The sequence below is a fragment of the Bufo gargarizans genome, chromosome 8 (assembly GCF_014858855.1).
Source record: "Bufo gargarizans isolate SCDJY-AF-19 chromosome 8, ASM1485885v1, whole genome shotgun sequence".
Taxonomy (NCBI): Eukaryota; Metazoa; Chordata; class Amphibia; order Anura; family Bufonidae; genus Bufo; species Bufo gargarizans.
Genome location: NC_058087.1, coordinates 201,218,408 through 201,246,299, shown reverse-complemented (window position 1 = coordinate 201,246,299; position 27,892 = coordinate 201,218,408). Strand labels below are relative to the sequence as shown.

The window sequence follows — 27,892 nt, the reverse complement described above, 5'->3', positions numbered from 1 at the left end:
ACCGCAGCCCGTATATACAGATATATATGCGGTACCGCAGGCCACATACACAGATACCCTCTTTCTGTACTCGGTCACGCTGACCTCTAGCGGCTTATCACAGACATGCGCAGTCACAGCGGCCGGCAACCAATCAGCGTCATCTTCCACTGATAGACAGATTTCCCGCCCCGACTGTCAGATTAAAGAGTGGGTGTGGCCAAAACGCAACTGAGGTCACGTGACGGGGCGTGGAATACAGCTTCTGATCTTCTTGGAGCGCTGCTGTGAGTAAGGAGTTGGGAGGAGCTTATGTCATGTTGCTGATTGGACAGTTTCCCACGTGGATGTGCGCTTCCGGTTCAGGCCGGCATCTGTGGGTGGTTACACCAGGGTCAGCTGCGGCATTTGGATCCGGGACGGGGAGGTGAGAGACTGTCTTACCGGGTGGGGAAGCCCAGGGCACGAGGCGGTATGAGTGTGTGACCAGAACCAGAGGGGGTACACCTGAGGTAGGTGACCAGAGGAGGAGGACTGAGGGGGGTACACCTGAGGTAGGTGACCAGAGGAGGAGGACTGTGGGGTACACCAGAGGTAGGTGACCAGAGGAGGACTGTGGGGTACACCAGAGGTAGGTGACCGGAGGAGGAGGACTGTGGGGTACACCAGAGGTAGGTGACCAGAGGAGGACTGTGGGGTACACCTGAGGTAGGTGACCGGAGGAGGAGGACTGTGGGGTACACCAGAGGTAGGTGACCAGAGGAGGAGGACTGTGGGGTACACCAGAGGTAGGTGACCAGAGGAGGAGGACTGTGGGGTACACCAGAGGTAGGTGACCGGAGGAGGAGGACCGTGGGGTACACCAGAGGTAGGTGACCGGAGGAGGAGGACTGTGGGGTACACCAGAGGTAGGCGACCGGAGGAGGAGGACCGCGGGGTACACCAGAGGTATGCGACCGGAGGAGGAGGACCGCGGGGTACACCAGAGGTAGGCGACCGGAGGAGGAGGACTGTGGGGGGTACACCTGAGGTAGGTGACCAGAGGAGGAGGACTGTGGGGTACACCAGAGGTAGGTGACCGGAGGAGGACTGTGGGGTACACCAGAGGTAGGTGACCGGAGGAGGAGGACCGCGGGGTACACCAGAGGTAGGTGACCGGAGGAGGAGGACCGCGGGGTACACCAGAGGTAGGCGACCGGAGGAGGAGGACCGCGGGGTACACCAGAGGTATGCGACCGGAGGAGGAGGACCGCGGGGTACACCAGAGGTATGCGACCGGAGGAGGAGGACCGCGGGGTACACCAGAGGTAGGCGACCGGAGGAGGAGGACCGCGGGGGGGTACACCTGAGGTAGGCGACCGGAGGAGTACCGGGGGGGGGGGGGTACACCTGAGGTAGGCGACCGGAGGAGGACTGCCTTGATTTGATAACAAGCTTTTCCAAATATGTGGTGACATGTACACAGTGACTGCACCAGCAGAATAGTGAGTGCAGCTCTGGAGTATAATACAGGATGTAACTCAGGATCAGTACAGGATAAGTAATGTATGTACACAGTGAGTGCACCAGCAGAATAGTGAGTGCAGCTCTGGAGTATAATACAGGATGTAACTCAGGATCAGTACAGGATAAGTAATGTATGTACACACTGACTGCACCAGCAGAATAGTGAGTGCAGCTCTGGAGTATAATACAGGATGTAACTCAGGATCAGTACAGGATAAGTAATGTATGTACACACTGACTGCACCAGCAGAATAGTGAGTGCAGCTCTGGAGTATAATACGGGATGTAACTCAGGATCAGTACAGGATAAGTAATGTATGTACACAATGACTGCACCAGCAGAATAGTGAGTGCAGCTCTGGAGTATAATACAGGATGTAACTCAGGATCAGTACAGGATAAGTAATGTATGTACACAGCGACTGCACCAGCAGAATAGTGAGTGCAGCTCTGGAGTATAATACAGGATGTAACTCAGGACCAGTACAGGATAAGTAATGTATGTACACAGTGACTGCACCAGCAGAATAGTGAGTGCAGCTCTGGAGTATAATACAGGATGTAACTCAGGATCAGTACAGGATAAGTAATGTATGTACACAGTGACTGCAGCAGCAGAATAGTGAGTGCAGCTCTGGGGTATAATACAGGATGTAACTCAGGATCAGTACAGGATAAGTAATGTATGTACACAGTGACTGCACCAGCAGAATAGTGGGTGCAGCTCTGGAGTATAATACAGGATGTAACTCAGGATCAGTACAGGATAAGTAATGTATGTACACAGCGACTGCACCAGCAGAATAGTGAGTGCAGCTCTGGAGTATAATACAGGATGTAACTCAGGATCAGTACAGGATAAGTAATGTATGTACACAGTGACTGCACCAGCAGAATAGTGAGTGCAGCTCTGGAGTATAATACAGGATGTAACTCAGGATCAGTACAGGATAAGTAATGTATGTACACAGCGACTGCACCAGCAGAATAGTGAGTGCAGCTCTGGAGTATGATACAGGATGTAACTCAGGGTCAGTACAGGATAAGTAATGTATGTACACAGTGACTGCACCAGCAGAATAGTGAGTGCAGCTCTGGAGTATAATACAGGAAGTAACTCAGGATCAGTACAGGATAAGTAATGTATGTACACAGCGACTGCACCAGCAGAATAGTGAGTGCAGCTCTGGAGTATAATACAGGATGTAACTCAGGATCAGTACAGGATAAGTAATGTATGTACACAATGACTGCACCAGCAGAATAGTGAGTGCAGCTCTGGAGTATAATACAGGATGTAACTCAGGATCAGTACAGGATAAGTAATGTATGTACACAGCGACTGCACCAGCAGAATAGTGAGTGCAGCTCTGGAATATAATACAGGATGTAACTCAGGGTCAGTACAGGATAAGTAATGTATGTACACAGTGACTGCACCAGCAGAATAGTGAGTGCAGCTCTGGAGTATAATACAGGATGTAACTCAGGATCAGTACAGGATAAGTAATGTATGTACACAGCGACTGCACCAGCAGAATAGTGAGTGCAGCTCTGGAATATAATACAGGATGTAACTCAGGATCAGTACAGGATAAGTAATGTATGTACACAGTGACTGCACCAGCAGAATAGTGAGTGCAGCTGTGTACTGTAGTAAAGCTCTGTCTATTAAAAAAGATATAGCAGCAGAATTTTATATCCAGAGCTGCAATCACAAGGTGAGCTAAGTAAGATAAGATATGATGGGAGTAAACCATCACTGTTCCTGTTCTCTTGAATGGGTCAGACCTGTAGTTTCAGGCTCGGTCATGATCTGGAGGTGGTGAGAGGTGGAGTTGGCATTGTTCTGTGTTCGCTGTGGTTTTAGTGATGAGGAGCCCGGATCGCGTTGGACGGGCCTCAGGGGCCCCTGCTCATTGCTTTTCCAAGTTTTTGTTGGCACTTCTGATCCCTGTTGTTGATGAAGTTTGCGGTGCTGGGTATCTTCAGTCATGTCCGATTCTTGTAGGGCTGACTGCTCCAGATACCTGACCGAAAGGCTTGAGGTTTGGAAAGAAGATGGATTGGTGGTCCTTTTTGCGGTGGGGCAGTGAGAAGATGCCTTGACTACTGCTGAGGTTTTACCAGCTAGAACTGTCCATGTTAGATTATTATTGCTCAGTTTATTCCCCCCTCCCTGCCCCAGTAGATCGAAGGAGAATCTGAGGGCCCATGCCTTCTGCTGTCAGAACCACCCATCCAGCTGTGCTTTAAAATGAGCTCCAGTCCATGACGCTTCCTAGGGCGGAGAGTGTGCGAGGGGTAGACACCGTGTGGCACGGTGGAGTGTGCGAGGGCTAGACACCGTGTGGCACGGTGGAGTGTGCGAGGGGTAGACACCGCGTGGCACGGTTTGAGTGTGCGAGGGGTCGACACCGCGTGGCACGGTTTGAGTGTGCGGGGGGTCGACACCGCGTGGCACGGTTTGAGTGTGCGGGGGGTCGACACCGCGTGGCACGGTTTGAGTGTGCGGGGGGTCGACACCGCGTGGCACGGTTTGAGTGTGCGGGGGGTCGACACCGCGTGGCACGGTTTGAGTGTGCGGGGGGTCGACACCGCGTGGCACGGTTTGAGTGTGCGGGGGGTCGACACCGCGTGGCACGGTTTGAGTGTGCGGGGGGTCGACACCGCGTGGCACGGTTTGAGTGTGCGGGGGGTCGACACCGCGTGGCACGGTTTGAGTGTGCGGGGGGTCGACACCGCGTGGCACGGTTTGAGTGTGCGGGGGGTCGACACCGCGTGGCACGGTTTGAGTGTGCGGGGGGTTGACACCGCGTGGCACGGTTTGAGTGTGCGGGGGGTCGACACCGCGTGGCACGGTTTGAGTGTGCGGGGGGTCGACACCGCGTGGCACGGTTTGAGTGTGCGGGGGGTCGACACCGCGTGGCACGGTTTGAGTGTGCGGGGGGTCGACACCGCGTGGCACGGTTTGCGTGTCGCTGGCTCTTGTGATGTGCGTGCGGTCTGTGCTCAGTAATCTGATTATAAGATTTCTGTCCTCCTCCGTACTTTTCTACGTTTTCGGTCTTGCTTCCCATTTGGATTTTCCTGGTTTTATCAGTTTCACTTCTTTTCGTCGTCACGGGGGAGGGTCAGAATGTGGGGGCCTCCTGCCGGGCTGGGTTTCTGCTGACCCTGCAGATCTGTCCATCACAGACTTAATCCTAGGGGATTGGCCGGCTTTAGTCAGAGACTCACCTGTCACGGCTCTGCACTGGATCCGGAGAAGAAGAATCTGCAGGCGATCCACCCCCAAAAGGACTCCCCTGTCAGACATAACTGGTGTGAGGAAGACCATCCCCCCCCCCCTCCTCTTTGGGGTTCAGAGGACCCTCTATTGCTTGTTGTCCGCCTGCAGTGGATGGGAAGGTCGGAGACCTGAAATAGCCCTCGGCCTGTGAGGATTAGAGCCGTCCTCTAATGGAGTGTCGCTGCTTCCATCTTGGGGTTCATAGTGAGCAGTCGGTCTGACACCTCATTATACCGTCGTTCCACTTTATTTCTTCACGTGGGTCACCTCTGGACTTTGTTTCCAAGATATTTATCTCTGTTCACAATGTTGGCAAACCAATCGGCAGTGTGCCTGTTCTCCGGGGTGTGCGCCACCTTGTTTGCCCTGGCCTTGGTTTACTATCTGTACTGGTGAGTGTAGCTGTCTGTGTGTAGTACATGGTAGTGTTGCCCCCCCCCCCCCCCCCCTCAGCCTGTCCTCATTGACCCACGTGTACTCCTTACCTCCTGTGTCTCCTGCTCTGAAACCTCAGCGCCTCCGCAGAGACCCTGACCCCCAGCACCTTGGCCTCTGTTGTGGGTCCTGTCATCCCTGAGCAGTGCTTGTGTTCTACCACGTTACGGCTTTTCTGACAGGTTCTGCTGACGGTCAGGCGGTGTGCTTGGTTCAGGTCCACGTTGCAGTCCTGCATTCCCCAGGGTTCAGATGTACTAGCACATTAGCCGTCCCTGCTGGATGAGGGTAGTCCAGGATGGATATTGCCAGAGAGCAGGCCATGATGAGATTGCCTCCTGCATCTCACAGTGTTCTGATGTTTTCTGCCCGCTGGGGGGGGGGGGGGGGGGGGGCAGGGCATTGTGACTGAACCGCTTTTCACGTTTTAGGTGTCCCCAGACAATGCTAATGGAGCAGCACCTGCTGAGATCAGCATTCCTGCAGGGGAACCGTAAAGTAAATGTGTATACGGCAGGCTCTGATGAGAGGGTAGGATGTAGGTGTTTTGTACATGGCTGACTGTACGCAGGGCCTCGGACACGTCGGGTTGTGCTCGCACCCAGCTATACGCTCTCATTGTCTCTCGTTTCTCCTTAGGACGGTGGCTTTGAGTGACGGTCCGTGTAAACGGCACTGAATGCTGGCTCCACAATGGGGGTTTGGGGGTTCCTGAAGACGCAGTTTGTGGTTCACCTGCTAATTGGCTTTGTTTTCGTGGTAAGCGGCCTGCTCATCAATTTCCTGCAGCTATGTACCCTCCCGCTCTGGAGTTACAACAAGCAGCTGTACCGAAGGATCAACTGCCGCCTGTCCTACTCACTGTGGAGTCGTAAGTAACCTTCTGCGGTGTGCAGGGGCCTGGTATGGGCGTCCTGGCTAATCTGTACTGTCTCTTTCTCAGAGTTAGTCATGCTGCTCGAGTGGTGGTCCGGTACGCAGTGCACCCTCTTCACTGACCAGCAGACACTGGATCACCTTGGGAAGGAACACGTCATCATCATCCTCAATCACAACTTTGAGATCGACTTCCTGTGCGGCTGGACCATGTGTGAACGCTTTGGAGTCTTGGGGGTGAGTACTGTGATGGTGACAGGAGTCCTAAGCTGTGTGTGAGACCGTACAGTTACGTATCAGCCGAGGGCCACGGATTGGTCTTGAATGACTAGACGCCCAGCAGAATGACTGGCGTGAGACTTTCCCGTTGTATCGTGCTCTGATGACCAGAAGGCTGGGGGTCCCACCAGATATATAACCAGTCCCCTTAGCATGCAGACATGATGTGCCCATCTATATGGTATCAGACACAACATCCAGAGACCACCTGTCTTTACTCAGGAGGACATAGGGGTTGTCGGAGAAGTCCAGCAGTCGGCTAGTATTAATGGTATCAATAAGACGTGTAATAGGGTGTCTCTCGGAGGCTTCCATCATATGCTCTCTTTCCTTCTTACTCTTTACATCACAAGAGCTCGAAAGTTCTTGCAAAGAAGGAGCTGTTGATGGTCCCGCTGATCGGTTGGACGTGGTATTTTCTGGAAATTGTCTTCTGTAAACGCAAGTGGGAAGAAGATCGTGACACCGTCGTCCATGGACTGCATAGCTTGCGGGACTACCCGGAGTATATGTGGGTAAGTGCAAATATCTGGGTGGCTGTGGAAGCCTGTTGTATGGCTTGTGTCATGACGGCTGTCCTCTCAGGGTGTCTGTGCTGGGCAGCAATCATTGGTTTTGGAAGAAATGATGTTGAAGTGAAATGCTGAGGGTTGTGGTTGGAGGACTGCCGGTTATCTGCAGCCTGGCCTGGTTGCACATGTCCTGAGATTATCTGACAGGACCTTTGTCTCCTGCTTACTATCTACAATGCGACCTTTCCCCTGACTCTGCTCATCCATGGCGGGTGGCTGCCTCATGGTTTTCTTTTCCCTCCTAGTTTCTGCTGTACTGTGAAGGGACGAGATTCACAGAGACCAAGCATAAGATCAGCATGGAAGTGGCGGATAAAAAAGGACTGGCTCGGCTGAAATATCACCTCCTGCCACGAACCAAAGGCTTTACCACCGCGGTTCAGTGCCTCCGAGGGACAGGTGATTATCTCCTCATGGGCCTGTCAATGGGAGGCTCCACATTTCAGCACCTTTTAAAGGTGAGGTTAGATTTGGAGGTAAATCAAGCTCCAGGCCATTAGATGAGCACATTCAGTCTCCCAGATAGCCCTTGTCAGACAGCAGCTAAATGGTTAATGTAGGGGTGGGCGATATCGCCTAAAATCTATATTACAATATAACTTTAAGCATGTGCGATATATATCGCAATATATTGTTTTCTATATTTGGGGGGGTTTAAAGGGATTCTGTCACCAGTTTTAACCCCTCCAGATAAAAATATGGTTATGTTCAGGGAGCTTTACTGATTCCTAATGTGGTCTTATAAATGTAATCTGTAGGGTCATTTTGCCTAAAAAACGCTATTACTAACCTGTCATTCATAAAAATAAGGTGCCCAAGGGGATGTAAATGGATCCAAGCTGCCGCTCGCACCCTCCGCCGTTCGTGCCCAGCTCCGCCTTTCCTGACCTCAGCGCCGCCTCATAATCCTGTGTGACGCCTCTGGCTCTCCCTCCCCCTCCTTCTGCTCTAACATCTCGCGCGTGCGCACAGGCCTCTGCCTGATGCGCCCGTGCGGACTTCTCCGTTCGGCTTCATGGCGCAAAGTGCGTGACTAGGACTTTACACTCTGCCTGCTGCTTTGTGCACACAGCAGCAGGGAGCTGACCATGGCAGCCAGCCTCTGATCCCACCCCCCTCCCTGCCCAGTATTAATCATTGGTGGCAGTGGGCCTCCCTCCCCAGTATTGATCATTGGTGGCAGGGCCCCCCCACATCCTTGGTGGCAGCAGCAGTTCCGATCAGAGTCCCAGCAGTGTAATGCTGGGGTTCCGATCGGTTACTATGGCAGCCAGGACGCTACAGAAGTCCTGGCTGCCATGGTATGTCAGTGGGCAGCATTATACTCGCGTGCGTCGTGGCTGCCGGGCGCTCCTTCTTCTGTCTGTGCAGCGCATTGCTTATAGCATTAGCAATGCGCCGCACAGCCCTATGTGAAGGAGCGCCCGGCGGCCACGGCGCACGTGAGTATAATGCTGCCCACTGACATACCATGGCAGCCAGGACTTCAGTAGCGTCCCGGCTGCCATAGTAACCGATAGGAGCCCCAGCATTACACTGCTGGGACTCTGATCGGAACTGCCGCTCCCTGGTCATATCGCAGTCCAGCGATATGCACAAAATCCATATCGTGGCACAAATTTATATCGCATATAGCCTATACCGCCCACCCCTAGGTTAATGCATATCTGGGGCGTAAAGAGCGCTGGCTGCCATAATGCCCTAGACCAGTGATGGCGAACCTATGGCACGGGTGCCAGAGGCGGCACTCAGAGCACTCTCTGTGGGCACCCACACCCTGGAAAAAGTCTATGGTGTACCAATATGCCTTAGACTTTTCCTGCCATTCAGCAGCGCAGGGCGCACTATGAACGGCACAGGCAGCGCACTGAATGTAGGCAGGATATTATAGCTAAATGATAAAGTACATGGAAGATATTCTATATTGGACTGTAGTATTCTGTGTTGGCACTTTGCGATAAATAAGTGGGTTTATGTTGCAGTTTGGGCACTCGGTCTGTAAAAGGTTCGCCATCACTTCCCTAGACAATCCATGTTATTAGGGATCTGCACGTGAAGCTGGGCCCACACATCAGTATGTTCTTCAATAGCTGGTCCATCTTGTGCCTCCATATTCATGTCTTCCTGCAGTCTCTGCCGTGTACGACGTGACCCTGAACTTCCGTGGAAACAAGAATCCATCTTTATTGGGAATATTATATGGGAAGAAATATGAGGCGGACATGTGTGTGAGGTGAGCCGCATGGCTGCCATCCAGCTTCCTCTGTAATCTCCACATTATGGAGGACAGCTGGGATTTCTTCTCCAGACCAGCATTGTCCTCTCCCATTCATGATTCTCTCTGACTTTCCTTCATCCTGTCAGGCGTTTCCCCCTGGACGAGATCCCACATGACGAGCAGGAGGCTGCGGCCTGGCTGCACAAACTCTACCAAGAGAAGGTAATGTGACCCCAGGCAGGGATAGGGGTGGGTTATTACGTGTCTAGTATTGCGGTTTTTAGGACCTCTGCATGGTCGGAGGTCTCTGTGGAGATGATGGTTGTGTGTGAGCAGGTTTCTCATGCTTAGTTTGTTTTTCAGGATGCTTTACAGGAGCAGTACATCCAGGAGGGCACCTTTCCTGGGGATCAGATTGTGCCCAGCCGTCGACCATGGACCCTGCTAAACTTCCTGTTCTGGGCCACCCTTCTCCTCTCACCACTCATCTCATTTGCAATTGGCATCTTTGCCAGTGGCTCGCCCCTGCTCATCCTGGCGTTCATGGGCTTTATGTGGACAGGTAGGTGTCCTTCAGCTTCCCATTGTCTCTTCAGTGCTCGCTCTTCTTCTGATGACCGTGTTTTTTCCTCTTAGCCTCGTTCGCTGTGCGGCGTCTTATCGGTGTGACGGAGATTGAGCGAGGCTCAAGTTATGGGAACAGCGCTGTGAAGAAGACAGATTAGCTGCAGGCGGCATGATTCTGAGGCAGTCTGGACTTTTATCTTGCTTTCTACTTCGTACTAACATGAACTGAGGGGGAGGACCTGCCTTTCGGGACTGGTGCTGAGAGCCAGTAGGAATCTGCCATTTCATAGGCGCAAAAAAAAGCTGCGTCCTGCTTCCCTGTGACACCAGAGGCTCTGGCCTCTGCTCCCCTCTTCTGGGTCCTCATTCTGCCCGCTTTGCCCCATGCCTCTTGTCCCTTCTCACCATCACCTTCGGGCCCTTTCTCAATAGTATTACTGGCTGTTCTCCTCTCTCTGCCCGTAGTGCCCCGCTAGGATTGTGAGCTTTTCGGCCATCACCACATCAATGAGCTCTCATCACTGGGTAAGACTGAGCCGGTCCCAGTGTGAGGCTTGAGTGACTTGATCCCATTCCTTTGCTGTGGAGAGCAGCAGCTCTGCGGCCTGTGTGCACGCCCGCTACACCCGCACATTGCTCCGCACACAGCAGCTACTGTGAATGTATTGTCCTGTAAAAATCCCTCTGCTATTTTTGAAATAATCATTGGACTCAGGTTATGGCTCTGAAGAGGAGGATCCTGTGCATCCCGACACCCCAGCACCTAAAAACTCTAATCTTCCTTCCTGCCTCCAGATTCTGCAGCGTGTTTCATGAGGGGTCCGTGTCATATCACATGGCTGCCTCTACCAGGAATTAGCAGTTTAGATTTTAACATGTCAGTAGCATGTTCTGAACCTGACAGAGGCAGCTTCACATAATATCATGTATGAGTTTATCAGATGTATCATCACCCCGTAGGGAGGAGGTTATGTAGGGCTAATCCTATGTGCGTAAGCTTCTGTCCACGGAGAACCGAGCGGTGAAGAGGTGTAGTACGTCTTCGTCCTCCTGCTGCCTGTTCTTCAGGGGCCACACGCACAAGACTAACATCTGTGTGTCATATGTGAGAACACTGTAGTGATGCTTCCATGTTGCTACCTGTCTGATTCCCCCTCCCTCCCTGTAAAGAAAAGCTAGGAGTAAAATAAAGAGATGAAACATACGGTGACCACTCGGGATTAATCTTCTGGATGGGATGTGAAGGAGAGTGTGCCTGTGCTGTAATGTGAGTGTGATCTATCCAGACCGCGACTTCAGTGCTGTACATGTACAGTGCTGCACATAATTATTCATACCCCTGGCAAATTTTGACTTAGTTACTTTTATTCAACCAGTAAGTAATATTTTGACGGGAAATGACATAGGTGTCTCCCAAAAGATAATAAGACTATTACAAGCAGGGCCGTCTGCCCCGGCCCTGTTGCTCCTAGGGGGCCCAAGGCAGCTGCCTCTTGAGCCCTGCTAGCCACTGCCCCGGGTGTCAGCTACACTGGGGGTGCTGCCATGCCATGCCTGCCGGCACTCCAGGCATCGTACTGTGTTAGAGCTGTGATCTAGGACCTTAGATGACATCATCACCATGTGACCAGTAACCTAGCAATATTACTGGTCACGTGGCTGTGAGGTCATCACAGGTCCTACCAGGAGTGTTGCAGAAGTTAACTGTGGAGCTTTTTTGTGTGAAGATTACATCAGAAAAAGGTGACAGGGGCTGTTATGTTACTATACTGTTGGGGGGGGGGGGCTGTATATTGTGGAGTGCTGTACTGTATACTGTGGGGTGCTATACTGCATACTGTGTGGTGCTGTATACTATAGGGTGCTATACTGTATACTATAGGGTGCTATACTGCATACTGTGGGGTGCTGTATACTATAGGGTGCTATACTGCATACTGTGGGGTGCTGGGGTGCACTGTAACACTAGGGTGAGCCGAGCCCTGGTCTCCTTCCTGCAGAGCGGTGCCCACTTCCAGCCTGAGCCCAGCTGCCCCGAGCGCTGATCCTGAGCCGCTGGAGTCTAAAGAACTGGAAGTATTTACAGTCATTCACTGGACTCTACCAGATGTGTGGATTTTTTGTGTGTTGTGGTGGAGGCGTGATTGCTGCTAAGGTGTGGGAAGGCGGGATCCAGGGGGCCCACGTAAATTTTTGCCCAGGGTCCAATCAATATTAAAGACGGCCCTGTGTACAAGAGGCATTATTGTGGGGAAAAAAACATTTCTCAGCTTTTATTTACATTTGAGCAAAAAGTGTCCAGTCCAAAATTATTCCTACCCTTCTCAGAAATCAATAGAAAAGCCTTTATTGGCTATTACAGCAATCAAACGCTTCCTATAATTGCAGACCAGCTTTTTGCAGGTCTCCAAAACGTTAATGTTTGTCTGCTAACCATTTCTTCACCACTTTTGCTGTGTGCTTTGGGTCATTGTCATGCTGAAATGTCCACCGGTGCCCAAGGCCACGTTTCTCTGCAGACGGCCTGATGTTGTCGGTGAGAATCCTCATGTATTGCTCTTTTTTCATGGTGCCGTTTACTGTGATTAGGTTCCCTGGTCCATTGGCTGAAAAAACACCCCCAAAGCATTAGGTTCCCACCACCATGTTTGACAGTGGGGATGGTGTTCTTTGGGTTGAAGGAAACATCATTGTGACCAAACAATTAAATTTTTGTTTCATCTGACCATAACACAGAAGTCGTCTTCTTTGTCCAGATGAGCTTTTGCAAAAGCCAAGCGAGCTTCTGTGTGCCTTATCTGGAGAAGTGGAACCCAGCAGTGTCCGTTGGATTGTCTGCCTTGAGACATTGCCACCAGGATGTCCTTGGTGGTGATCCTTGGATTCTAACTATCCTCCTGGCAGCACAGGGGTCACTTTTGGCTTCCGACCACGTCCTCTGAGATTTTCCACAGTGCGGAACATCTTGTATTTTTTGATAATACTCTGCACTGTAGCCACTGGAACTTGAAAACATTTAGAAATGGCCTTATAGCCCTTTCCTGACTTGTGCGCAGCCGCAGGTCCTCGCTGAGCTCCTCTGTCTTAGCCATGACTGTCCACAAACCACCTGCAGAGAGCTGCTGCTTTTCACCTGTTGAGTTGATTAAAACAGCTGTTCCCAAGTAATTAGGAGGCTTTAGAACAGCTTGGACTCTTTGGAATGGTGTAGAACTTTTGATTTTCCCACAGACTGACAGTTTCTGAAGGGTAGGAATAATTTTGGACTGGACACTTTTTGCTCAAATGTAAATAAAAGCTGAGGAATGTTTTTTTTCCCCACAATAACGCCTCTTGTACATCGTCTTATTATCTTTTGGGAAACGCCGATGTCCTTTCCCGTCAAAAAAATTACTTGCTGGTTGAATAAAAGTAACTTTAAGTCAAAATTTGCCAGGGGTATGAATAATTATGGGCAGCACTGTATGTGAGACATGACCTGGTAGATGGGAGCGGACATTCCCGGTTTAGGACTTAAATGCCGTTCTTAGTGCTCCAATGAAGACGCACAGTAAGGGCACTTTCACACTAGTGTGTTTCTTTTCCGGCGCTGAGTTCCGTCACAGGGGCTCTATACCGGAAAATAACTGATCCGTTTTATCCCCATGCATTCTGACTGGAGAGCGATCCGCTCAGGATGCATTAGGACGTCTTCAGTTCAGTCGTTTTGACTGATCAGGCAAAAGAGAAAACCGCAGCGTGCTACGGTTTTATCTCTGGCGAAAAAAACTGAAGACTTGCCTGAACGCCGGATACGGCATTTTTTCCCATAGGAATGTATTAGCGCCGGATCCGGCATTCAGAATACCGGCATGCGCAGATCTGTAAAAATGTACAAGACGGATCCGTCGGTCCGCATGACAAGCAGAGAGACGGATCCGTCCTTGCAATGCATTTGTGAGACAGATCCGGATCCGTCTCACAAATGCTTTCAGTCAGCGGCGGATCCGGCGGCCAGTTCCAACCACTGAACTGCCCGCCGGATCACACTGCCGCAAGTGTGAAAGTAGCCTAAGAGCATGTCCAGGATCAGACCACAGATGTTGCTCCTGCCAGATCATTATAGCCAGTATCACAGACTTGGTCTACTTCATGGTGTACGAGATGTGATTAGCTATTGCTGGAAATCCCTTCTCTGGACTTGGTCCGTCTTCTCCAGGTAGTCACTACAGACGCAAGTGCTCTCTTCCGGGGAAGCGGTCGATAGAGCTGGCCAGGGTCCAGGAACAAGATCTTTCAACAGATATCGGAGAGGTGGGGAGGGGGATATACCATGACCTGGATAAATGAGAACCTTCACAGACATACACTTAGCAGCCTAGAATCTGAAAGGTTAAAGAGGACCTTTCACCCTAGTCTAATTAGGGTCTTATAGGGCGGCCCCCACTGATGTCATCGCACTTTTTTTTTTATTTTTTTTTTGTATTTTTTTTTTTTTTTTTTTTTTTTTTTTTTGTCCCCTGTTGATTTCGGCTCCTTATAATCAAATTAGCTGACTTGGTTATACTAGGCCAGGGATGGGCAAACTGTGTGTCTCTCCAGCTGTTGTAAAACTACAAATCCCAGCATGCCCTGCTGTAGGCTGATAGCTGTAGGCAGACTGGGCATACTGGGATTTGTAGTTTTAAAACGGCTGGAGAGCCGCAGATTGCCCATCGCTGTACTAGGCGGAGTCTGGGGCGGTTCTCTTCTCCCTGGCTGTGAGAGCATCCAATCAGAGCGCACCGCTCACAGCCAGGGGGAAGAGAACCGCTCCAGTCTCCGCCTAGTATAACCAAGTCTGCTAATTAGAATACAAGGCGCCAAAATCAACAGGGGACAAAAAAAAGTGTGATGACATCAGTGGGGGCCGCCCTATAAGGTAAGACCCTAATTAGACTAGGGTTAAACAGGTGAAAGGTCCTCTTTAACACTAAAGGCCTTTCAGATAAAGTGATTAATACCACGTCAGCAAGTAGAAAGGAAATAATTTCAAAGATTTAGTCAGAAATCTGGTGTGTGTTGAGTCCCAGTTCCTTCGGAAGTCTTCTCCGTTCAGAGAGGATTGAGCTTTCTAAACGCCGGGTTGAGCTCAATGATGTGAGGATTGCTGATCGCCACTGGGTACTCGGGTTCCTGAAGGGGGCAGGTTGAGACTAGAGCTGAGGTTTTCCAAATTATTTGAAAAAGTTTAGTTTGGGCTGAACCGAAGTTGCCCCAATTGCCCTGACAGTTGGTCTACAATCCCCTCTAGCCTCCTAGGGCTCAGAATCTCTTGTTTATTTGTAATGAATTCCGTAATGCCGTAAGTGATGTTTGAGTGACTCGGGCATACATAGCTGTGGGGAAACACACGTATGACGGCGAGAACATACCGCATGTTTAGTTTCCCACCGCTCCGGCACGTCTTCTGCTTCTTCATATTCCAAAGCTTCCGGAAATTGGCCCTTATCAGGGCAGATGATGTTTAACCACACGTGGTGTTATAAGTCTTTAGGGAACGTGATGGTTCGGTAGTGGCATGATGATCCGGTGGGGGAACAGCCTGTCGGATCTGTCCTGCCGCTAGTTAACGTTTGCCCCCGGACTGCTGCTCCGTCCCTATTGACTATAATGGGGCGGAGTTATGGCAGCGCACGGCGAGAGGGGGACGGACTAAAACTACGACATGCAGTAATTTTAGTACGGCTGCCGCCGGAACTCCGCCCCCGCCCCCGCCCCCATTATAGTCAATGAGGACGGATCTGACAGGCTGTTTACCTGCTGGAACAGACTGCTGGACTCCCCTGCTGCTAGTGTGACGCTATCCTAAAGTGGTGGTATTGATGTAGTAATTATCGTTAATGTTTAACTATAATTGGGGTTAACCACCCCCCCGTGGACTGGTAGGAACAGCGGAATTTTTAATGAGCCCAAGCATAATAACTCAATTTAACAATTAAGTATCCCCTTAAAAGGAGGGAGTTAACCCCCAGCCCACTGTGTTTATAGCAACAACAAAAAAGTTGGATATTTGTGTGCTGCTGTTAGGACTAAGGGAAAACAAATTTATTGTTAAAAATTAACGATTCCCTTATGTCCTACCAGCGGCACAGATGGGGAGATAGCAAGAAGAAACCCCTAAGGAGGGCCTTCCTGCCCGGCAGAACTAAGAATAGTCTGCCCAAAGGCCGAAAACTCAGCTAGTCTGGCATCTAGTCTATAATGGGAGATGAATGTCTATTCAGAGCTCCAGGAGGCAGCTTTACAAATCATGTCAAGAGGCAGAAGACTCCTCTCGGCAAAAGAAGTATCCACAGCTCTAGTAGAGTGGGCCTTCACAAACTTCGGAGGATCCAGAGATTGGGAAACAAAGGCTTCCCTAATGGCCTCCTTAATCCACCAACTGATGGAAGGTTTGGATGCCTTACAGCCTTTAAACTTACCGGCAAACAGGATTAGAAGATTTTCATCTTTCCTGAACTCCTTTGATCTATCCATATAGATCTGGAGACCTCTCGAGATGTCCAGCGGATGTCTAGCAGGTTCCTTGGAGGAGGTGGAAGATGTCGATAGAACCGGGAGGCCCTCCATGATTTTATCCAGTTCCGAACCGAACAGACGGTTGGGCTCAAATGGGAGGCCACATAAGCTATATTTTGAGGAATTGTCAGCGACCCAAGGCTTAAGCCATAAAGGCCAACGGGCCGCCGACACCAAGGCCATGGATTTGGCCGCTAGCTTCAACTGGAGCTGTGCGGTATAGCATAAAAAGTCTGTAGCCAGGTTGATGGTCTTGAAGGCAGCCAGTATGTTGTCCCGGGGAACCCTCTGGTCCACGTGGTCAAGGCGAGACCGGAGGAAAGTAGAGACCTCAGAAGCCGCTATGGAAGCGGAAGCCGCAGCTGCCGTATAACCCCATCTTAGGGTGCACTCTGCTCTCCTGTCAAGGGGATCCTGCACTTGTGGTTGCCGCTGGCAACATGGTTTTATTATGTATGTGGCAGTATAGCAGCCTGAGCTGGTGCTAGGCAGTTTGCTGCAATGTGCATGCGGTTGCACCTGGCAACCTCTCTTTATAGGTGTGCCTTTTATCGGTGTGCACGGGGTGTTACATGTTATGTGTGCACTTTCCCCTTTAAGTGGTTGTCTTCCCTTCCCTGGTGTGAGAAGGGTTAATTCCTTCCTAGTGTGTGTGCACTGGGTGTGTTTGAGTGTGGGTGTGGCTACTTTGGGCTATAAAGCCTCTGCTGGTTTCAGTTAGCTGAGGGGTTCTTCAGCCATGGTTGCTGGAGACATCCTCCTGTTATTTACCATCTGCCAGTGGGGGCCACCCTTGTGGTCATAAGTTTATGTCTATGTGATGTTCAGTTGATATTTTCCTTTTGTTATTTGGTGCAGCTATGGATCTGGGTTCCTGTGTGTGGATGTGTGTTTGCTGGGTTCATTTAATATTGTGTGTACATCAGCTTGCCAGCACAGGGATCCAGTCAGCAAGGCTGTGGCAGGTAGGTGGAACTAGTTCAGTTTACCTGCCATATCCATAGGTCTGTTTGTGTTCCCCTTTTCCCTGCAGCTTGGCCAGTGAGACTCCTGTTCCTCCGTGTCCAGAAGGAACAGGTCGTCTTACCCTGCTCCTAGTTTAGGGCCACCCTGAGGGCTAGCAGGGACTTCAAGGTTCTGGAGTATGAGCCCTCCTACCATCAGGGTCGGCTCATACAGCTAGGAGTCAGGGTCAGATTAGGGATGCGATTAGGAGGTGACCTGCTCCCTAATTCTGTCGTCCTGGTTGAGCAGTAACTACCATCTTCTGTCATCGCACGGCTGAGGGTTTTCCCCATCCTCAGCCGTGACAAAAAGCAGAGGTCACTGAAAATCCTCCAACAGGAGGAAACATTTAAACAAAATGAATAAAATTTGTGCAAAAAAATTGCGTCGAACGAAATACCCGGAAGTGACACGACTAAGAATCCCCACGTCACTTCCGGAAGATGGTGGCGCCCAGGGACCAAAAATCTGGAACAAGGACGCCGCCAACCTATCTCAGCCAGGCGCAAAGCGCGGGCCCTGGCAGTAGATAAGCTGCCGGCCAACTAACGAGGTACATAAGAAAAAAGGGGCAACAGCGTTACCCAAAGAAAAAAAAGGATCCCCGCACTTTGAAAGAGAAAGGGGGGGAACAACCGCCTAGTCCAACTGTCCGGGAGGACAGAAAAAAACACAGTGGGCTGGGAGTTAACTCCCTCCTTTTAAGGGGATACTTAATTGTTAAATTGAGTTATTATGCTTGGGCTCATTAAACATTCCGCTGGTCCTACCAGTCCACGGTGGGTGGTTAACCCCATCTGTGCTGCTGGTAGGACGTAAGGGAACGTACATTTATGCTGCCTCCCCAATGTATTTATTGTTTAATCTGTAAGCAATAACATAAATAATTTTTACATTTCAACCATGTGGAAACAGAATACACGTAAACTGCCAATTGAGAGGCATCAGTAGCATGATGCAGGCCGCAGCAGCTGTACAGAACGTGATAACAGGCGGACAGGGGGCAAGGCGAGGGGGCAAGATCTGTTCATCGGAATCAGCCGGAAGAGTGAGAAAATCCTCCTAAATCCAGGCTTGGTTCATTTTGACAAAAGTGATGTTTTGGACACTGGCGGAGGACAACTTGGTCCGTATTTATGCCCCCCTGAAGTGCCCCCAGTATTTATATTGCCCCCTACTGTTATAAAGCTCGCCCTGAAGTGCCCCCAGTATTTATATCGCCCCCTACTGTTATAATGCTCACCCTGAAGTGCCCCCAGTATTTATATCGCCCCCTACTGTTATAATGCTCACCCTGAAGTGCCCCCAGTATTTATATCGCCCCCTACTGTTATAATGCTCGCCCTGAAGTGACCCCAGTATTTATATCACCCCCTACTGTTATAATGCTCACCCTGAAGTGCCCCCAGTATTTATATCGCCCCCTACTGTTATAATGCTCGCCCTGAAGTGCCCCCAGTATTTATATCGCCACCTACTGTTATAATGCTCACCCTGAAGTTCCCCCAGTATTTATATCGCCACCTACTGTTATAATGCTCACCCTGAAGTGCCCCCAGTATTTATATCGCCCCCTACTGTTATAATGCTCACCCTGAAGTGCCCCCAGTATTTATATCGCCCCCTACTGTTATAATGCTCACCCTGAAGTGCCCCCAGTACTTATATCGCCCCCTACTGTTATAATGCTCACCCTGAAGTGCCCCCAGTATTTATATCGCCCCCTACTGTTATAATGCTCATCCTGAAGTGCCCCCAGTATTTATATCGCCCCCTACTGTTAGAATGCTTGCCCTGAAGCAGCCACAGTATTTATATCGCCCCCTACTGTTATAATGCTCGCCCTGAAGTGCCCCCAGTATTTATATTGCCCCCTACTCTTATAATATTTGCCCTGAAGTGCCCCCAGTATTTATATCGCCCCCTACTGTTATAATGCTCATCCTGAAGTGCCCTCAGTATTTATATCGCCCCCTACTGTTAGAATGCTTGCCCTGAAGCAGCCACAGTATTTATATCGCCCCCTACTGTTATAATGCTCATCCTGAAGTGCCCCCAGTATTTATATTGCCCCCTACTGTTATAATGCTTGCACTGAAGTGCCCCAGTATTTATACTGCCCCTTGTAAATATCATTTCTGAGGACAGTAAAGAGAGGAATATAATTCCTCAGCCCCACCACCATACAGTCCTATGTTAATAACATCACCCCCTCCCCAGCTGCCTTTAACATACAGTCCCATGTAAATAACATCATCCCTCCCCAGCCACCTCCTACACACTGTCCCATCTAAATTACATCCCCCCTTCAGCCCAAACATACAGTCCCAGTTAAATAACCAAAACCCCCAACTTGCTCTGTCTCTCACACTGAGAATTGTTCCCTTCACTTCCCTCTCCTCATGTAGCAGACCTCACCACAGCGTCTTCCCAGGACTTCTCCTCTTCACTGCTGAGTGTCATCCTCTCCTGCACTGGTCACGTGATGGTGGCATCAGCCCAGGTGCTCAACCACTGCCTTTGCGCTATGCCAGACCTTCCAGGGGAATTATACGTGAGGTCACGGTGTGAGCAATAGGTGGGCCGAGGTAAGTACAGCTCTGGTTACTCACGCTTACGTCGTCACTGGGCAGGCTCGCATAAGTGTAAAGGAGAATGGCACAAGGATTCTCTGGTGTAAGGGACACCGGCCAGATGTGGGTTTGAGGTGCCCTTGGTGGTCTGTATTAATGTGCCAGTGGCAAGGTCCCTTGTAGTCGTGACGCCAGTACCTTTTGTATGGAGGTTCAACCATTTACTATATAGAGGAACAGAGTCTGAGGCGAGCGGTGGAACTCCAAATGGCTCTTTACTGATGAGGACTCCTGATTACAATACATCTACAGGCATTAGACAGTCTCCTGATACATGATATGAAGAAAAGGTCGGCACTCCTTCTGGTATAATTTTCAATATTTTATTCGCCACTTTGAATAGGAGTGACGCGCGTTTCGGCACGTACAAGTGCCTTTCTCAAACTCATGCAAATGGCAAATGGCAATGAAATGAATATCAACACATGTTTAAATAGCCCGCCTCTGATCACATGATCGAACTTCAGGTCATCTGATTCAGGCGTCATGTTGGCAAGGCAGCCAAGGTATGTTTACTAACATCCGAATTACAAACATAGATGCGATCCCTCTGTATCATCAGGGATCGCAAGATCAGTTACACTGTGGAAACACATAAAGAATATGGAGACAAAAATTGTCATTAATACAAATATAAACGGATAATTACTCGCAAGATTAATTCATATGTGTTCTCATAGGAAACTGCTGACCGCGTACTCACGATTCAACCCTTTGGGTGTCAGCGTTTGTAGGCGGTGTATCCAGTAGGCTTCACGTTTTAACAATAACTCCACCCTATTCCCTCCTCTTCGGGGGGGTAGTACTTCCTCGATAATCTGAAACCTAAGCTGGGCCACATTATGTTTTTGCTGAGAAAAATGCAGAGGAATTGGCAATAATAAATTTTCATTACGAATGGTCGATTTGTGTTTTGCAAATCGATCTTTCATTCTCATCGTAGTCTCCCCTACATAACAGAGTCCACATGGACATTTCAATAGGTATATAATGAAGGAACTATTACACGTGAAGTGGCCCTTTACGGGAATTTGTTCCCCACTGTGTGGATGTGAGATGTAAGGGCCTTTTATTATGCTGGAGCAGTGAATACAACGTAAACAAGAGAAGGTGCCCTTCCTGACCGTAGAAAATGTCATTTGCCGGGGGCCCTTTTTGGCTGTACCTATATCTGCTCTAATAATTTTGTCCCTTAAGTTACTTGCCCGCTTATAACATAGCATTGGGGGACTTTGAAATTCTGTGATCTGAGGGTAAGACCTGGTAATAATATTCCAATGCTTATTGATCACCGCCCTAACACGGTTAATCCAAGGGTGGTACTGTATAACTAGGGGGAGTTTTTTAGAAATCATGTTTTGTTTTATTGACAATGTTTCACATTTATTACGTTGTTCTGTAAGTAGCCGTTCGGGATAGCCCCTTTGCCTAAACCTATTGGTCATTTCTCTAAGACGAATATTCCGAGTGGAAGGGTCACTGACTATCCTATTAACCCTCTGGAATTGTGACTAGGGACTAGACCTTTTCGTTGCCGGTGGGTGATTGCTATCATAGCTAAGGAGACTATTGCGGTCTGTACTCTTAGTATATAGATCTGTTTGACAAACCCCATCCTGGCCCTTTATAACCCAGGTATCCAAAAAAGGTATTTTAAAGAGATCTGTATGTGCTGTGAATTTTAATTCGGGCCATATATTATTAATAAAGGAAAAAAAACTCTTGAAGGGTCTCAATGTCGCACCGCCATATGCAAAACACATCGTCTATAACCCTGGGTTCACACCTGAGCTTTTTACAGCGCGTTCAAACGCGCTGTAAACGCTCAAGACATGAAATCCAATGCTTCCCTATGGGAATGGTTCACACCTGGGCGTTTTACAGCGCGTACGAACGCGCTGTAAAACGCCTGACGCTCAAACAAGTACTTGAGCTTCTTTGGGGCGTTTTGACGCGCGTTTGTGGCCATAGGACACTGCAGTCAATGACACAAACGCGCGTCAAACGCGCGTTTACTATTACAAAAAACGCGCATAAGAACGTTTGAGAAACGCTCAGGTGTGAACCCAGGGTAAAACACTTCCAAAAAATGCAATGCTCTTGAAAAAGTAAATAAGGATATATGAAATCCTGTTCAAATTGAGCCATATAGCAGTTTGCATACGGCGGTGCGACATTCGACCCCATCGCGGTCCCACGGCACTGTTGGTAATAAGTGTCTCGAAAAAGAAAATAATTTTGGGTCAAAACTGTGGTCAGGAGGGCAAGAAAAAAATCTTTCTGTTGTAATGTGCATTCACTACGGTCCAACATCTTCCCTACAGCATTTAGCCCTTTATCGTAATACATAAGAAGCTGCTGCTCAGACTGGGCTGGTGATACTGGGAGTCTGACACTGGTCACCACTCCGGCCTGGTCCTAATCCTGAATAAGGGCTGTTTCACACGAGCGGATGCCGTGCGTGACAGCCAAGACCCGATGCGGACAGCAGAAGCACGGAGCAGTAACATGACTGATGACGCTCCGTCCCTCTCTGTGACAACTTTATCTCACTGTGATCTCGTAGTAAAGAGGTCACAGAGAGGCGCGGAGCATTATCAGTCATGTTACTGCTCCGTGCTTCTGCTGTCCGCAGCAGGTCTTGGCCGTCATTCACGCAGAGGATGTCACGCACGGCATCCGCTCGTGTGAAACAGCCCTAAAGGTGCTTCTCTGAATTCTGGAACTTCTATTCCACTGCTGTTCTGACATTTGGCCGGACTGTCCTCAGGATTTACACTGGAGATGTAGATGCTTCTTGCGGTCTCCTACGCCTGGTACAAAGGTGCCTGATAAGTCCCCAGGTAATGACTATCCTGCTAATCCTTTGTCTTGCATAAACGTGATAATTCCTTAGATACTCGGCTGCGTACAGTTTGGACATTGGTCTCCCTGGAGGAGCGATCTATAGCAGTGGATTGCTCACCTCTAGGAAGAATACTTGCAGGCCTTAACCCTGGACTATGGAACCGACAGGGACAGAGCAGAGAGGCTGGGAAGAGGCCTCCCTCCAGGTATCCAGCTACATGACTGCTGCTTTCTGACTAAGCTCATGAGAGAACTGCCTTCAGCTGAACTCTCACTTGGATTGACCTGAGCTCATCTGCACTGGTCTGGATTCACCTAAACCAGGAACTGAACTGCTCTGCACAGGATGCATGACTGCACTGCACAATACTGCACAGGATGCATCACTGCACTGCAGTGCACAATACTGCACAGGATGCATCACTGCACTGCACAATACTGCACTGCACAGCCTCTGCACAGGATGCATGACTGCACTGCACAATACTGCACACAACTGCACAGGATGCATGACTGCACTGCACAGCCTCTGCACAGGATGCATGACTGCACTGCACAATACTGCACACAACTGCACAGGATGCATGACTGCACTGCACAGCCTCTGCACAGGACACATGACTGCACTGCACAATACTGCATACAACTGCACAGGATGCATGACTGCACTGCACAGGACTGCACTGCACAGCCTCTGCACAGGACTGCACTGCACAGCCTCTGCACAGGACACATGACTGCACTGCACAAGACTGCACACATGCCACATGGCTGCACTGCACAGCCTAACTTAGGTCTGAGCTAAGCTATTTATACACACTGACACTGCCCCATCCTGTGGAGAATCGAGTGCAGTGCACCCTGACTAGGCCTGTGTAAAGGATATTTGCATGTAAAATCACATTGTGACATGGAGAATATGACAGGAGATAAAATACAGAATACAGGCATACCACATGACAATAATACATGGTAAAAACACGTTTGCGGGGCCCACGGTTACTTGAGTGGGACACTGCACCTTTTGCACATGCAGTTCCCAGCGTAAGGCTCCATTCACACGTCTGCAATGTGTTTTGCGGATCCGCGGAGCCGCAAAACACGCATTTTGCGGCCTGCACATTGCCGGTACTAATAGAATATGCCTGTTCTTGTCCGCAATTACTTATTATTTTTTTGCGAAACGAAAGTGCGGACCCTGAAGTGCCGGATGTGCTGCCCCATAGAAATGAATGGGTCCTCAATTTCGTTCCGCAATTGACTATGGAGGCAATTCTGGCAGAGGGGTCTAGCTGTACACAGGGCCGGTGCTACCATAAGGCAGACCAAGCGGCTGCCTTAGGGCGCGCCCTGCGCAGGGCGGAAGAATGAATGAATGGCTTTTTTTTTTTTTTTTTTTAGCACTTAATTGTGCTGCAGCGCCGCCGCCATCAGTGAACCCGCCCGCCCCCAACCTGCGTGTGCCGGCCGGCTCAGGCTGCCTCAAGTCACCTGCACAGGGGGCGTGACTGGTGTGAGAGCGGCGCTGCGGCGACAGGTAGCTGATTCCCCCAGGTGCCCCCCCCGCTGATTCCCCCAGGTGAATACTAATGAGCGCTTCCATTATGGAAGCGGTCATTAGTACCGAAGGACCTGGAAGTGGTGAACGCTCTGTACTCACCACTTCCTGGTCCTCGGCTGTCGGCTGTGCAGGGCTGCGCACAGCGTGAGGGCGCTCTGTGACCTCACGCTGTGCGCGCCAGTTTAGAGCACAGTCGACTGAGGAGGGAGAAAATTGCAGGTGGCGTCCATCCAGGAGCAGGAGAGGTAAGTGTTTTTTTTATTTTATAAAAAATGTGGCATATGGGGGTTAATTGGAGGCATATGGGGGTTAATTGGAGGCATATGGGGGTTAATTGGAGGCATATGGGGGCTAATTGGAGGCATATGGCTCATATGGGGGCTAATTGGAGGCATATGGGGGTTAATTGGAGGTATATGGGGGCTAATTGGAGGCATATGGGGCTAATTGGAGGCATATGGGGCTAATTGGAGGCATATGGGGGCTAATGAGGCATATGGGGCTAATGAGGCATATGGGGGCTAATTGGAGGCATATGGGGGCTAATTGGAGGCATATGGGGGCTAATTGGAGGCATATGGGGCTATTGAGGCATATGGGGGCTAATTGGAGGCATATTGGGGGCTAATTGGAGGCATATGGGGGCTAATTGGAGGCATATGGGGCTATTGAGGCATATGGGGGCTAATGAGGCATATTGGGGGCTAATTAGAGACACAATGGGGGCTAATTAGAGACACAATGGGGGCTAATTAGACTATTAGAGGCATATGGGGGCTAATGAGGCATATGGGGCTAATGAGACATATGGGGCTAATGAGGCATATGGGGGCTAATTGGAGGCATATGGGGACTAATTGGAGGCATATGGGGGCTAATTGGAGGCATATGGGGGCTAATTGGAGGCATATGGGTCTATTGAGGCATATGGGGGCTAATGAGGCATATTGGGGGCTAATTGGAGGCATATGGGGGCTAATTGGAGGCATATGGGGCTAATTGGAGGCATATGGGGGCTAATTGGAGGCATATGGGGGCTAATTGGAGGCATATGGGGCTATTGAGGCATATGGGGGCTAATGAGGCATATTGGGGGCTAATTAGAGACACAATGGGGGCTAATTAGAGACACAATGGGGGCTACTTAGACTATTAGAGGCATATGGGGGCTAATGAGGCATAATTGGGGCTAATGAGGCATAATGGGCGCTAATAAGAGGCATAATGGGGGCTAATTAGGCATATGGGGGCTAATAAGAGGCATAATGGGGGCTAATTAGGCATATGGGGGCTAATAAGAGGCAAAATGTGGGCTAATGAGGCATAATGGCTTATAATAGGGGCTATTGAGGCATGGGGGCTAATGAGGCATAGGGGCTGATATGGGGGCTAATGAGAGGCATGGGGGCTGATATGGGGGTGATAAGAGGCATAATGGGGGCTAATAAGAGGAATAATGGGGGCCAATGAGGCATAAGGGCTGATATAGGGGCTAATGAGAGGCATGGGGGCTGATATGAGAGGCATAATATGTAATCAACAGATGCCCCCATAACAGTGTGTCTTCCACAGATCCACCATAACAGTTTGCCTGCGCACTGACGAGAGACAGAAAGAAGGGGAAAGAATCCGTGGAAGCAAGCAGAGGACGGCACAGCAGACGACTGAATAGCTTCTTTTCTAAGTAAATTGTTTTATTATAACTGTATCCCTGCAGACCGCAATTCTCTCGTATTTTGTAATCTTATTTATATATACTTATTTTGTTTTTGCCCCCCCATTTTTGACTGTGGTATCTTTGTGCCCCCCCTATATATTGTTCCTAGAGTCGCCACTGTAGGTAGCGCAGGTACCATAGGCGAGGCTCGAGCTGACTGATTGTGTCTGAGTCAGACAGGCACAGGCAGCCGCGCCCGCTAGTATGATTAGATCAGATGATTCAGATCAGAGTCAGATGCACTCTGGCAGCCAGCAGCAGGAGACGTGGTCAGGACAGGTCAGGACTTGTTAGGGTAGGTCCGAATTTAATTTTGAATGTTATTTTATAATAATTAATATGAGATCATTTGATTTAAAATTAATTCAAAATGATGAGATGAGTGCCCATAAGCGCAAAGGGCTAGGCTAGCGCACACAGTGACTAGCGCCAGAGCAGAGGCGCTCAGGCTTAGCACGGCATCAATGATGTGTTTAAAAAGATTTATTACACACCCTGCCTGCCGCCACCCCCCCAATATTAATGATTGTTGTTTTGTAATTAATTTTTTTAAACACATCATTGATGCCGTGCTAAGCCTGAGCGCCTCTGCTCTGGCGCTAGTTTGTGTGACCGTGACATGATGGAGGGAGGGCTGGGGGGACAATGTAAATGTCTGTACTCTGAGTATGTCACTGTATGTGACATGGGAATGGGGCCAGGCCACCAGGAAGGCTCGGCCGGGGGCTGGGGGGGGAATGATGTGCCATGGGGGGGGGTAAAATGTGACACAATAGGGGGTAATGTTGTGATCATGGATGGGGCCAGGGCCATCCGGGCGGGGGGGGGGGGGGGCGCCAAAATGTAGCTTCGCTTGTGTTGGCAAAAATCCTTGCACCGGCCCTGGCTGTACACGTCGTCCCCATCCTCTAAGGTGTTGTAACTGTGCAGCCATGAAGTATAGCCATGGATTCGGGATTGGAAGGCCGCCTTCCTCTTTGCCTTTCTGAAGCGTTTCCATTCGGATTCAAGGTTGTTGTCTTTTCCAGATCAAGGAACAAAAGATACTTTGTATCTTGTGAATCCATAGAGGGGAACTATGTATCACATAGAGCAATTGGGGCATCACTATCAATTTGATTAAGTTGCCTCGGCCAATGACAGAGAGAGGCAGTTTGCACCAGGGATTAGTTTTCTCAATACATTTACAAATCAGGGGTCTACTGTCCTTTTGACATATTCTGATGGCCTTGGTGTTATCATAACTCACTGCTCATCTGTAATTGGGTATTGGTGAGATTGAACTGTGGCGAGGGAGGATCAAGTGGGAGAATCACGGATTTGTCCCAATTTATCGTTAAGCCTGAATATTTCCCAAACTCAGTGATATCTTTCATAATAGGAGTAATGGAGCGTTGCCGATCACCTACATAAAGGAGCAAATCATCTGCATATAGCGAGACTCTCTCTTCCTGGGATCCCAGTGGGAAACCTTTCCATTCAGGGGAGGTACGCAAAAGGCAGGCCAGAGGCTCTATAGCTACTGCGAACAGCAGAAGGGAGAGGGGGCAGCCCTGCCTCGTACCCCTATGTAATGGAAATTGGGCAGAGAGTATGCCATTTGCTTTGATTTTTGCTACCGGTGAGTTGTACAGTAATTCGACCCAGGACATAAAACATGATCCAAATCCCATAGCCTCCATTACTGCCCAAAAAAACTTCCATTCCACGCTGTCAAAAGCTTCGGCAGCGTCTAGGGATATTGCAGCCCTACAACCATCAGTGTCCATCGACCTCTGAAGATTCTGAAATAATCTTCGAAGGTTGATTGAAGTGCTTCTGTCTGGCCTAAACCCCGACTGATCTACGTGTATAAGGGACAGGAT

At 49.7% G+C, this 27,892-nt stretch overlaps 1 protein-coding gene across 2 annotated transcripts; it reads left to right on the top strand.

The window, feature by feature from the left end:
- Nucleotides 1-301: 301 nt before the first annotated feature.
- Nucleotides 302-10,928, top strand: AGPAT3 (1-acylglycerol-3-phosphate O-acyltransferase 3). Of its 2 annotated transcripts, none has more exons than XM_044304427.1 (9): nt 302-406; nt 5,852-6,083; nt 6,156-6,325; nt 6,721-6,882; nt 7,185-7,338; nt 9,070-9,172; nt 9,304-9,379; nt 9,521-9,719; nt 9,794-10,928. In XM_044304427.1, exons 2-9 carry the CDS (start codon nt 5,906-5,908, stop codon nt 9,880-9,882), a joined length of 1,131 nt encoding a protein of 376 aa, XP_044160362.1. In that variant the 5' UTR covers nt 302-406; nt 5,852-5,905; the 3' UTR covers nt 9,883-10,928. The 2 variants fall into 2 exon arrangements, with proteins under 2 accessions (XP_044160362.1, XP_044160361.1); XM_044304426.1 differs by having other exon boundaries at nt 382-491.
- The last annotated feature ends 16,964 nt before the right edge of the window (nt 10,929-27,892 follow it).

Coding starts and splice junctions, on each gene's coding strand:
- AGPAT3 (XM_044304427.1), top strand. CDS start 5,906: ATGGGGGTTTGGGGGTTCCTGAAGACGCAGTTTGTGGTTCACCTGCTA. Junction 9,173..9,303: donor GAGGCGGACATGTGTGTGAG/GTGAGCCGCATG, acceptor TCATCCTGTCAG/GCGTTTCCCCCTGGACGAGA. Junction 9,380..9,520: donor ACAAACTCTACCAAGAGAAG/GTAATGTGACCC, acceptor TTTGTTTTTCAG/GATGCTTTACAGGAGCAGTA.